At 40.8% G+C, this 14,060-nt stretch overlaps 1 protein-coding gene across 1 annotated transcript in view; it reads right to left on the reverse strand.

The window, feature by feature from the left end:
• The window catches only part of SYT16 (synaptotagmin 16), a 105,994-nt gene that overhangs the window by 6,906 nt on the left and 85,028 nt on the right, over positions 1-14,060 (reverse strand). Inside the window, exons 4-5 of the mRNA XM_010378650.2 lie at positions 11,564-12,004; positions 8,467-8,656 (exon numbers count right to left, since the gene is read on the reverse strand). Coding sequence (XP_010376952.1) covers positions 8,467-8,656; positions 11,564-12,004 — 631 coding nt within the window. The remainder of the gene's footprint in view (positions 1-8,466; positions 8,657-11,563; positions 12,005-14,060) is intronic.

Consider the following 14,060-nt stretch of genomic DNA (forward strand, 5'->3'; position numbering starts at 1 on the left):
TTAAGTGTACATTTTGGTGGTATTAAATACATTCATAATGTTGTACAACATCACTACCATCCATCTCCAGAACTCTTTTAATCTCGTAAAAACTGAAACTCCATATCCATTAAATGATAACTCCCCATTTCCCTCTCCTCCACCCCCTGGCAACCACCATTCTACTGGCTTTTATGATTTTTTTCCTACTCTAAATACCTCATATAATTGGAATCATACAGTGCTTGTCTTTTTGTGACTGGCTTATTTCACTTAGCATAATGTCCTCAAGGTTCATACATATTGCAGCATATGTCAGAATTGTTTTCCTTTTTAAGGCTGAATAGTATTCCTTCTATGTATATACCACATTTTGCTCATACATTAATCCCTCAATGGACACTTAGGCTGCTTCCACATTTTAGCTACAGGGAATAATGGTGCTATGAACACGGGTGTACAAATTTCTCTTTAAGACCCTGCTTGCAATTCCTTGGAGTACATACCCAAAAAAGGGATTTGCTGGGTTATATGGTGATTCTATTTTTCATCTTTTCAGGAACTGTCATTCTGTTTTCCACAGGAGCTGTACCATTTTACATTCCTACCAGTAATGGACAAGGGCTCCAATTTTTCCACATTCTCATTAACGCTTGTTATTGTGTGTGTGTGTGTATGTTATAGTAGCCATTCTAATGGGTATGCAGTGGTATCTCACTGTAGTTTTGATTTGCATTTTCCTGATGATTAATGATTTTGAGCATTTTTTCATATTTCTATTGGCCATTTATATATCAACTTTGGAGGAATGTCTACTCAAGTCTTTAATCCGTTTTTTAAACTCACATTGTTTTGTTGTTGAGTTTTAGGAGTTCTCTATATATTCTGGATATTAGTTTGTTATCAGATATATAATTTGCAAATATTTTCTCCCATTCGATGGGTTGTCTATTTATTATGTTTTGATGCACAAAATTTTTGAACTTACATGAAGTCCAATTGTCTATATTTAATTTTATGGCCTATGCGTTTGTTGTCATATCCAAGAAATCACTGCCAAATCCAAGGTCATAAAGTTTTTGCCCTATGTTTTCTTCAAAGAGTTTTATAGTTTTAGGTGTTATATTTAGGTCTTTCATCCATTTTGAGTTCATTTTTATATATGGTGTTAGCTAAGGATCCAACTTCATGCGTTTGCAGGGTGAGATCCACTTTTTGTAGCACCATTGGTTGAATAGACTATCCTTTTCCCTTTGAATGGTCTCGGCAGCCTTGTCAAAAATCATTTGGAGTCTCTCTCTCTTTCCCATATTTATGTAATTTCTGCCTAGAATTTTATTGCCACTTTGTGGTACTACCCCCAATATTAGTCATTTTTCCTACTGCTTCTGTTTTTGCTTTATGCAATCCATGCAGGCTTATATTTACTTACATGTTAGCCAATTTATTTGTTCATTCTTCCTTCTTGGTTCTCATTACTTCCTTTCCATTTCAATTGCTTTCTTCCTGAAATGCATCATTTAGTTGTTTTTTCTAATGAAAAACTCTTTCAAATTTGTGGAAAATATCTTTATTTTTCCTTCACTTGGGGAACAAAACGCTAAGCTGAGTATTTTTCTCCCAATACTTTGATATTCTTTCCCATTGTCCTCTGGTTTCTATTAATGTTGTTAAAAAGTCTGTCCTCAGTCTCACTGCGATTCCTCTGTAGGTAACTGGCTTTTTTAACATCTTTATTGCAATATAATTGACATACCATGTGATATGGTTTGGCTGTGTCCCCAAACAAATCTCATCTTGAATTGTGGCTCCCACAATTCCCACATGTTGTGGGAGGTACCCAGTGGGAGGTAACTGAATCATGGGGGCGAGTCTTTCCTGTGCTGTTCTCATGATAGTGAATAAATCTCATGAGATCTGATGGTTTTATAAAGGGGAGTTTCCCTGCACAAGTTCTCTCTTGTCTGCTGCCATGTAAGACGTGCCTTTCACCTTCCATCATTATTGTGAGGCCTCCCCAGTAACGTGGAACTGTGAGTCCATTAAAACTCTTTTACTTTATAAATTACCCAGTCTTGGGTATGTCTTTATCAACAGCATAAAAACAGACTAATACACCATAGTAACTATCTTTTCTTTCCTATTGCTTTTAATATTTTTTAACTTTGATATCATTGTGAGAATTAAATGAGTTGATGTAGAAAAAGGAATATCACCTATGCATTCAATAAGTTAGTGCCTCATCTAAATTTTCATATGAAATGGCCATGATTCTGAGCAGACAGTGACTCTTAATACACTATATTTAACAAAAACTGGACCAGGATTCTAAAAGAAGGTCATATGTCTCGTATATGTTCATTTTCACTGAGTATTTTTTTCCCTGCACTCTGTTTGTAGAGCACACTTTCTGAATCCCACTTTTTCTTCACACAAAACATGAGGGAGCTTGATTTGCTTGTTTTTCTTTCCTGTAGTCTCTGCTATTGTGAGTGCCTAACAAGGTTAATATGCTGCCGCTGCTGTTAAGTATTATCATTTGGGGTGTAATTATCATGTGTGGCTAATCATGCACATGCTGAGAAGCTGGGGAACTTGTTTTTAACTGGAGGGAACATCTTAATGATAGTTTTTGACAAGAACCATTATATGTGTACATATACACATACATACACATTGCAGTAGCACGCTGTAGAAGGAGACATAGCAAAGATGAAGATGGAGAAAGAGAACCTGTCAACACAATAGCTAACTGTTTTGAAACATAGCAGTATATCTGTAACACTAGCTTGTTAACCTCATTTAATAAGGAAAATGTAATTCAGAGGGGTTAAATCAAATGTTGAGGCCATGCAGCAGTTGGATAGCAGGACTAGGAGAAGAACAGAATAGAGCTGCTAAGTTGTTATTGAATTGCTTTCCCGTGAAGCCAAATTCAAAAGATAATCAAATGTTTCTATCTCTTACTGTTAACTTTTCCAAAAGCATTTATAAATGTACATCAGGATTTCAGATGTCTGCTAGACACTATACACTGCTTTTACATCTGGACCATTAGCCAGGGACAGACTTGGAGTTATCATTTGCCATCAGAAGATTTGTAGACTACTCTATACCATCTTAATAGCAATAATAGTTTTGAACACTGACCACATGTACTAAATGAGACATGACCTTGAAAATGGCTGGAGTGATGTTCGGCACATTGTTACTTGATTTGCACTAGGATAAGTTCATGCTGCTACTGCACTTATATATTGTGTATAAATAGATTCTATCAGCTAGTTACAGTAATTTCCAAATAGCCTATTTTATCTTTCTTAGCCCATCTACAGGAATTTTTTTTTAAATCACAACACTTTATAACATGGGCTTTTTCACCAAAAGATGATTGACAGACAGATAGATATAGAAAAATGAAGTTAGAAAGGAAGAAATGCCCAGCCAAATACTTTCCCTTTTGATTGATGTGGTTTACGGAGGACGCTATAGAAGATGCCCTCAGGTTCAGATGCTCAGTACCCCATCTTTTTTTTGTTTTGTTTTGTTTTTTGTTTTTTGAGATGGAGTCTCGCTCTGTGGCCCAGGCTGGAATGCAGTGGTGTGATCTTGGCACACTGCAACCTCCACCTCCTGGGTTCCAGCAATTCTTCTGCCTCAGCCTCCCAAGTAGCTGCGTAGTTGGGATTTCAGGCACCTGCCACCATGCCCACTTAATTTTTTGTATTTTTAGTAGAAGTGGGGTTTCACCACTTGACCAGGCTGGTCTCAAACTCCTGACCTCAGGTGATCTGCCTGCCTCAGCCTCCCAAAGTGCTGGGATTACAAGCATGAGCCACCCAGCCCAGCCAGTACCCCATCTTTCTGATCCAAGGTTTATCTAGGGAAATAGAGTGACATCTAGAGATGTCATGCTAATTTAAAAAAAAAAACAAAAACAAAAAACAAGAAGTATTGCCAACCACAGAAGTGCCTATTCATGGCTAAGATTCATATTTTATTTTTACCAACTTGACCCAGCTGATCTACTTCATACCACACTAGATTGTATTCCCCAGTATCTAAAATTTAAAACATATAGAACATTTGAAATAATTGTACAGTGGAGGTCCATATACCCACCACCTTGAGTTTTCAATTGTTTTATTTTCTCACGTATCTGTGCCTCTATTCATCCATTAAACCATTTTAATTGTAGCCATTGTTGTTCTTCAATGCTAAAAATTTCAGCATGCATTTCATTAGCTAGAGTTTAATATTTTACAGTTCTTTTTTAAGGTAAAATTCACCTATAGTGAAGTGTACAAAGCTCAGTGCCATTCACCAAGTTCTGACAAATGTATACATCCATTTAACTCACATCCCTATCAATATATAGATTAAAAATTTTAAAGAATAACAAAATACAGAATATTCCCATCACCCTAGAACATTTCCTCATGTCCCTACCTAGTACATCCTAGCACCAATACCATTCCTGACACAACCACTCCTTTGCTTTTTTCCCCACTATACACTAGTTTTGCTTACTGCAGAATTTCTTACCAATAGATTCAAGCAGTAGGTAACTCAGCAAGTTTGTGAGATTCCTCCATGCTGTTGAATGCCTACGTTTAATTTTATTACTTTTTATTGCTGAATAGTATTCCGTTATATATCTTAATTTGCTTACTCACTCTTCTCTAGATGGGCATGAGGACTGTCTAGTTTTTGCTGTTATGAATAAAGCTGCTATAAACATTCTTGTATGGGTCTTTTTTTTCTTTTTTGACTTACAGGTTACTGCCTAAGAATGTAACTGCTAGATTCTCAGTGCATGTTTAGTTTTATAAAAAAAACTTCTATGCCTTTTCCCAAAGTGGTTGTTCCATTTTACACTCCCACCAAGAATGTATTCTCCACATCCTCACCAATACTTTGTGCAAATTTTTCATTTTAGCCATGCTGGGGGCTGTGCAGTGGAGGCTCTGGTTGGAGCTGGCGGAGACTCACATTTCTATTATTGCCCCCACTAGCTCCAGTCCATCAGAGTAAGGAGCCCTCTCGCCCAAGGATTTTACCTCAGAAGGGGAGGGGGTTTCTATCTCAGTGGTTTATTTCTTCTAAGACCCCAACAGAGGAGAAGAACTTCATCTACTGTTTGTTCAGTTCCTCTGTCTTACTTAGGAGAAAAAGTTTAAAAAGTATCAGATCATCTAACTGGGTCAGGTTGGTTAACTCAAAGTTGCCTTTTGTTTTATGATGTATTTTGAGGCAAAAAGATTCTCACTTCTAAATCCTAGCCACTGTCTCTCTTTCCAGCAACATGTAAAACCTTAACAATATTCAAGAGAAGAAAAGTTCCCAGTACTCAGGCTCAACCTATTTTCCTTCACACTTCCCTAAGAACCATTCTTTACGTGATCATGACCACCCTATCGGGCAGGATTGAAGTCACGGAGGAGGTAACCGCACCTGAGCTGAGAGCCTCAACCACAGGATGTCGTGGCCCTCAGTGGTACAAGATCCCCTGGCCTGCGGTGACCCTGTGGCGGACTCTGCAGCAGGGCCCAGGCTGCCGCCGGCTCTCCCTCTGCCGTGGGGAGCGGTGAAAGCGGCATGCAGCCTCCGCCTTTCCCCACTCACAGCTCCATTCCTCTCCTGGCTCCTGTCCTCTCTTCTTTTCCCCCTCTTCCTTCCAACTCTTCTCAGTTACCTCATAAAACTCGTGTCCCCTCATTCTTTCTCTCTCTTGTTCTCTTCCATATGGGAACTAAAAATGTATCCCAAGCTTGCCATGTAACTGTCAAAGTAGTGTGAGTGCCATAATGAAGCTAGACATAATGAAAAACCAAGACCATCGACATCTAAAGCCCTTGAAAATTCCAAGAGGTCCCTTTCAGAAGCTCCACAAAGGAACCTTCTACTTTCTCATCCCTTCCTAATTAAACTGGCTTTTCCTCAAGTACCAGCATTCTACAGAGACAAAAAACTTTTGTCTTCACTATTGGGTTTCTATTTTAATTCCTAGCATCACAGCAGCATTGTTTTCTATTCTATGGGTTGCAAAGATACAACATGTCAGTTACATTTTAAGTTTTATTGCAACACTATGCCTATGGCAAATCATGTACTAAATGCCAAATAGTCTTAAACTTCTGGAATAAAATCAATTTCTAAATTAGGATTTGCCCTTTTTTTGCTATTTGGTTTTAAATATTTGTTACAAGAATTTCATCTTTAGCATATTTATATAGATATTTATTAAGATATAATAGTTCCATCCTCAATATCACAGTTTTGCAAGTATTACAGGTATGTAAACTTATAAAGTATATACTATACCGACTCCCTTTTTATAGATGAGGAAAATGAGATTCAGAACAGTTTCATAACTCACAATTTTTGTTTGTTTGTTTGTTTTTTGTTTTTTTGAGACAGTCTCACTCTGTCACCCAGGCTGGAGTGCAGTGGTGCAACCTTGGCTCACTGCAACCTCCACCTCCTGGGTTCAAGTGATCCTCTGGCCTCAGTCTCTCAAGTAGCTGGGATTACAGGCGTGCACCACCAAGCTCGGCTAATTTTTGTTATTTTCCATAGAGATGGGGTTTCGCCATGTTGGCCAGGCTGGTCTCAAACCCCTAACCTGAGGTGATCCATTCACCTCATCCTCCCAAAGTGCTGGGGTTACAGGCATTGAGCCACCACACCCAGGCAGTAACTCACAGCTATTATAATAAGTGGCAGAGCCTGAATTCACACCTTGGTTTGTTGGCCTCCAGCTGGTACTTTCTCAAGCACCATGCTGTACCTCTCCTCTGTATTGCCTAGTACCACCCAATATACAAAATAAAGCTTCACAGCATGGAATTGAACAGGCCATGATTGTGTGATCCATAACCCCATCATTCTCTGCATCTCTACTATGTTCCTAAAAAATTGTTCAGACTTTACCAGGTCTCAGAAGGACAGGGAAAGAGGTTAGCAAAAGTTCAGAAGGCAAAGTAGTAAATCCAGACAGATCTCTAGTAAATTCAGAGCTATTCTGGAAAACAAATTGGTATCTAGTAAAAAGAGTCTAGCTATGCAACTAATAATAAGCATCTATTATGCATTCTAAATAGCCCTCACGTGGCTCTGAGTGTCAACACAGAATATGGCTGATAAACCCAGTCTATTCTGTTATCCAAAGTGCTGGGGCATTCCTTACTAATTTGCCCTAATGGTTTTCACACAAGTTCTAACAAGATACCCCCATTCCACAGAGCTTTTGAGGGCTGCGGCACAGTTAAGGGCAAAAAAAGAGTGAGAGCCCAGATTCAGCTGTAGGAGACGACTCTTTTACAGTGGCACTCCTAGTTCTTCACCTGCTGCTGACACATGAGACCTGAGTCCACTGATTCTTTCAGCCTGCCACAAATATACTGATTTCATCCTTCTTTCAATAACAGTTTGGTGCCCATGGTGGCAGGCTCCCTAGCCCTCCATTCTACTCCCTTCAAGTTTACCTTCCTGACTTGAAAAACTAGAAATTCAACAACATTTTCAGACTCTCTTGCAGCTAGCATTCCATATCTAAATTAAGTCCTCCAATTAGGTGTGTTTGCATGAGGTCCAGAAGGCAGAAGCAAAAAAGAAACCCCCTTTCAAGCTTTTTTGCTGAAAAACAAGATCATAAAAAGGTAAGCTAACTTTTTAACAGCATGCTTCTAATGTTCAGTCTCTAACTTCCTAGATGGTGAAAGGCTGTTGAGGCAACTGAAAACAGCAGCTTTTTGAGTGTGGCTTTCTGAACTTTGGACTGCAGCTCTGGGGATATACCTTGAACCCCTCTTTCCAGTGACAATCTCAAAAGTGGCAGTTCCCCTGGAGAGCCAGTCCTGCATTGCCCCAGATCTGCCTCCTGTACTTCCTTTCTCTGTCACCACAATAACCATTAACATTTCTTGTGCATTCACTATGTGGTAGGCACTGTACTAAATGCTTTAAATAAATCATTTCATTTAAACTCCAAAACAACTCCATCAGGAAGGTACTATTAATATCTTCTTTTTGTCAGATGAGTTAGCTGTGTTCTGAAAAGGGATAAATTGCACAGGATCAGATCAAAGCTAGTGGTTAAGTAGTAGGTAAAGCTGGAATTCAATCCCAGATCTGCCCTACTCCAAAGCCAGAGCTCTTTTTCTTTAAAGTTGAGGGTCTAGGACATATTAGCACATTTTAATTGCCCATACACATTATGTTGCTGAAAATGCTGTTCATTCTTTTCCTTTAAACAATATAGACACACAGGCCAGTCTATTTCATGTCCAGATACATCTAGATAGCAAAGAAGTCTAATTAAATAGAAAGCCATTTAAAAATAGAAAGGTATCTCTTTGTGAAAGCTTGCCTAAGTCATAATAAGATCATTTTTACGGTAAAAATTTAAGAACTAAGATGAAAGCAGACAGGTCTTTCCATTCGTCTCTGGAAGAACCAGAGCTGGGAGAACAGACTCACACTTACCAGGTGCTCGGTTAACAGCAAGGTTTCGGAAATGGCTGCCTTTGATCATTTCCACAGATAATCGCCCCGTTGTGGCATTGTACGAGAGCCCCACCAACAGCTCTGGCGCCCCTCCATGAGACAGCGACTGCGTGGATGAAGTACTATCACTGTGAGAAACCGCAGATGGGCTGAGCGGAGACCCTCCACTCTGGAGGGGAAGAACAACAAAGAATCCATTGGCCCACGCTGCACTACTCTCTTTTAGAGAAAGCCGATATTATGTTTGGTGACATTGTGACCCAATCCCCAATGACTGCCAAAGATGACTAAGGGCGCACTCGGTGTGAATTACAATGGCCCCGGGAGCACAGTCATGGATGAGATCCCTGCATTAGGAACTGACATGTTTGCTTCAAGAGCTGTCTCCTTTCAATATTTCCTCTCTAAAGACAAAACGGACAAAGACGTTATTACTAGTGTAAATCAAACCCTCTAAAATACAAGGAGAGTTAATAATACATTCAATATAGACTCAAATTCCCTCCTGTGTAATCTGTGCTTGGATGTTTCTAAGGAACCCCTCCACTCCAGGCCTGAGGTTTGTTTCTGTTCTCTGCAGCTCCTTCATGAATATGGCAATATAGGAGGTGTTGTGTCTTAACTATAAAAGAAACGACCACTGGACATCCACCCCCACATAGAACATTTGGCTCCTAGTACTGCTTAAGGTTATAAAATATATGCCAGGTGCCAAATTTTGCCTTTTAAAGAAATAACTTACATTACAAATGAGCACTTTTACAACTGTTTGAGAAAAAAGCCAACACATGGGTTGTGGGTCTCAGCGACCTGGCAGGCACCAAGTGATCCCAGGAGAACTTGCACTTTCTGTCATGTTTATTCATGGGCACGCTTCTCCTGAGCACCTACCCTTCCCCACCAGGCACGGGCACATCAGGAGGAGGAGCACAAAATTGAACAGGACACTGATTGTCACTCAAGGCACGGGAGTAGGAATCAGCCTTGTGGGGGCAGGCAATCCTGTCCCCCTGAAATACCATCTCTTCCACCAGAAACAAGGGCATTCGATTTGGCTTACCCCTTTCTTCTCAATGTCTAAAATCATTTATTCAAACTTCTGACCAGAAACTCAATAATCAGAACCAATAAAAGGAATCAAATATTCTGCCCATCTGCAGGAAAATATCCTATTTACCAAACCACAGACATCTCGGCAAAGTGCCACCCCCCGCCCCGCTGCCCCGGAGGCTTTATGGAAAAACGGTAGGTCTAGGTGGTTGTGATAAATGCCTTACAGACCCTACTGTCTAGAAGACAAAAATTCAACAATGAAATATTTGCCTACTTTTAAGTGAGACTCATTCCCACTCTAGTGCTTCTATAAAAGCTTCCCGCTGTGGCGCCTGTCACTCACTGCTTGCCTCTCCCATCAAATTCTGAATCCGTATAAATCTCTCAGTCCCTGGTGCATAGCCTAATGTCTGGCACATAACTATGCTCAACAAAATGAAAGATTTTCACCTGCAAAGTTCTTTTACACTAGCTCATTTTCCCCATTCAACTCTGTGCCCCCAGCACACAGCATAGGGCCTAGCAAGCAGAAATATGGGTGTGATCATCCCCATTCCCCAGCTCTATCATGCAGGATCCCTCCTGATCTCCTGTGCATTCTGTTCTCCATCACTTCAGATGTGCTTTACTCAGATATTAAGAAAAAAGGGAGATCTGAGCAGAGATGAGACATCATCTGGCTTATACTTTAAAAGGTTCATTCTGGCTCCCACGTCCAGAAGAGTCTGTAGAGGCAAAAGCAGAAGTGGAAAGACCACCACTGAGCAGCTATTTCAGTAATCCAGCAGAGAGCCAGGTTCTGGTTGTACTTGAAGATAGAGCCCATAGGATTTCAGGTGGAAAACAGAAAAGTCACAGATGACTTCTGAGATTTTTGAACCCAGCAATTGGAAGAATGAAACTTCCTTTAAACAACATGGGGAAGACTGCAGGTGGAATAGATTTAGGGAGGCAAAAATCAGGATTTCAAGCCTGAAGACATTAATTTTGAGACATCATTGGACATTTAAGTAGATGAACCTGCCACCACTACAGTCCAGCCTTTCTGTCTCCTTTGTTCTTCTTCAGATATGACAAGCTTCCTCCCTCCCCCGGCCACCCCACATCCTGACTGCTTGCTTGTGCTGTTCTCTCTGTCTGGAACTCTCATCCTCCTCACGTCACCAGCCTCTCTCTCTCGATGCTGTGAGTTCTGGTGTTTTATCACCACCTCAAAGAAACTTTCTCTGATCCTCTAAACAAGCGCAGCCTATCACTCTCTCTCCTTGCCTACTTGGCCACCACTAGACTGCAAGCTCTCCAAGTGCAGAGGCATCGCCTGCTTAGTTCTTTCCTGCATCCACTTTGCCTGTACCATAATTGACAGTAAACATCTCTGAATGAATGACTGATTGACCCCAAAGCCTAGAGAGCTCCCTGATCTGTTAACATGGTTTTGTAAAAGGAGATGGGCATACTACATGACATATAACCCACAGCAGTAGGTGAGCTGCCCATCCTGTAGACATATAAATTATGACACCCTTCCTTGAAACTCTGGGGCAAGCAGGGAAATGGGGTATGAGGGAAGACTGTAGTAGTACAAATGAAAGGTTTTGGAGGCAGCTGAAGTTCTGGGCTGCTATCTCAGTCCGCCCCAGCATACCTGTGAAGAACCTTGCCCAGAAAGTCCCATCTCTGAGATTCATCATGATGCAGATTGGGGGTAGGAGGAGTAGGATCAGTTATCCACAAACCAGAAGGCCAAGCCACCTTCCCTGTTTTTTTCCACGCCCTCTACCACACTGCTGCTATCTTGTCCTAAAATGGACAGGGCATTTATCCATCAGGTTATCAGGAAGACAGGCATGAAAGACCCATTGTACCATGAGGTACAAATCATGGCTTACAAGGGTGAGGAGAGCCAAATGGAAAATTAAATTCAAGTCTCTGAATTCACAGACTGAATGTACTAAATCAAGGGCTGACAATCCCAGGTCTTCAAACACACCACGTCATTAGCAGCACCATTTAACATACTCACACTTATATTACTTCTTGGCTCCAGAACCAGAGTCACTTTCATTTCCCCTTCTGGGTGCAGGTGGCTGAGATAGAAAAGTTTCTCTCCCATCATTCTCTCTCGGGTCATCTTCCGGGCAGCGTACAGGCGGAAGCGGACAGCACAGGCAGCCACGTCTCTGGGCTCCAGTTTGGCGAAGATGACCTTCTCCTTGAAGACGGGGTTGGGCCCTCTCTGTATGTTCGTCCTGCCCCTCTGTTTCTTACCAGGCAGCAGCACTACATGAACTTGCCAGGAGTTGACACCACTTCGGTCCTTATCTGGGAGGCCCTGTGCCCTCACAATGGTCACTGTGAGCTTCTGGCTGGAGGCTCTATATTCAAAGATGACATCTAGGTCACCACACTTTGAGATGGGCTCTGAGACTCCGGATGGCACCTGCAAATTGGTCCTGTCCTGTTCCTGTTGCAGGCAGAGGAAACAATTAGAAACAGAAATGATGATACCCAATTACATTTTGGCCAGTTGGTGCTCCTTCGTGCTCCTTCAGAATCCCTGCTTTCTAACTGCCAGTGTATTCCCTCTATATCAGACAGGTCTATTTACTGGTCTGTCGCTGCATTAAACTGTGAATTCTTTGACGGCACAGTGCCTAGCATATGGCGCGCCTTCGTGAATGTTTTTGGAATGGATAACTAAAGCTTTTATATTTTGCAAAGTGTTTTCATATACACTGCCTCTCAAAAAGCACAATTGCCCAGGATCATTGAAACCAAATGAGATGCTAAATCTAAAATTAAGTCAACAGGCAATTGTCCATAGGAGACTTTTCCTTGTGTCCCTAAATACAGATGGTTGAGCCTGAGCCTGTTCTCCACAGACAAGAGTTTTCTACAGACAAGAATTTTGATGGGAGACCCAGGAAGGTGATGCTTCAGTATATTTTCAATCTATGTGGGAGAAAAGGTTTAGGGCTGAGCTTCTCAAACTTTAATGTATACCTAAATCATCTGAGGATTCTGATTCAGTAGGTCTGGAGTGGAGCTTGAGATTCTGCCATTTCTGGGACATGTGCAAAGGATGTTGATGCTACAAGCCTCGCCTCACACTTTGAGCAACAAAGGTTTAGGAGGACACCTCCACAGCCCTTTAGTAAACAGCAACACTGAGCCTGGAGCCAGAACATCTAAATTGAAATCATAACTCTAGCACTGACTAGCTTTTTTACCCTGGCCAAATAGACCAGCCTCTCTGTATTCAAGCTTAAAAACGCACATTAATGTGCCTGCTTGCTGACGTGTTGTTGTGAGGTTTTCATTGATGTGAAAATACCTGGCTCAGGCCAGACTGCATCAATATCTATTCCCACCACTGGACTGGTGCTACCTATTCTCAAGCACACATCTCTCTTTATGGAATGTCATCCTTGGACGGCAATTTACTTGCAGCCACTCAGATCTGATGACCTTACTGGGAAAACTGAGCTGAACTGCATTTATTATAATGAACCACCCCACTAACAAATTATAAATAATGTCAAAAATAATTCTGTTTTCCTCTGAAGGCATGATCCTTACCTGTAACTCAACTTTGAACTGATTCTTATTGCAAACCAGTTCTTATTTACGCAATTGAACACCAGACCTTGCTAATTTAGAGATCTTGTTTCAAATTACAATAAAATGCCTCAAAATATGCATCCATCAATGAAACTTTCCCACATAGTCTGGGTGAAAGTTCATGGTTCTCTGGGTTCATATTTCCTTAGGAAGCCCAGGCCTACCACTTACTAGCTCTATGACACTGGGCAAGTTATTTAATCCTTTCCATGTTCTATTTTCCTCAACTGTAAAATGGAGATGGTACCTTCTGTGTAGGGATGTTGTAAAAGGTAGAGGACTTGACAGATAGTAGACATCTAATAAATACCCTTTTCTTTTAAGATTCAAAGTAGCCTACAAGAAAATTTAAATTTCTTGTAAAATAAGTGAAGCTTCTTATATCCTTTCCTCTGAGCATGCAATCATGCGTGAGTGTTTCTATTCAGAGGTACTTAGTTTCAAGTGATAAAAGTGGTTGCTATAGAGACTTTTGAATACAACTGACTGGTGTATATATATTAGAAGCAAGTCTCCAAGGATTTAAGCCAACTCAAAAATCAAGTCAGAATCTTTTCTCAAACTCCCTTGTTTCTTCCTAAAACTCCCATCTATTTTAGCCTACTCTTGTTCATCTCTGTATTGCATTTCTGACCATAAGTAATAATAGCTAACATCTACTATGCTGTTTCTTATGCCAAATACCATATCAAATCTTTTACAGGCTACAAAAACTGGCTCTTAAACACTTCAGATCTTCTTGGCCTTACCTCATGTTCCATCTTCCCCTAAGGCACAGCCTATCTGGGCTCTAAGTAGTTTCATTCTGGAACAATTCAATAAAGTCTTACCTTCTACCCACACAATATAATTCTCATCTCTTATCATTGGTCCTTCTGTTGACCGCCAAGGCTTAGACA

Source organism: Rhinopithecus roxellana, chromosome 5, assembly GCF_007565055.1.
Source record: "Rhinopithecus roxellana isolate Shanxi Qingling chromosome 5, ASM756505v1, whole genome shotgun sequence".
Lineage (NCBI taxonomy): Eukaryota > Metazoa > Chordata > Mammalia > Primates > Cercopithecidae > Rhinopithecus > Rhinopithecus roxellana.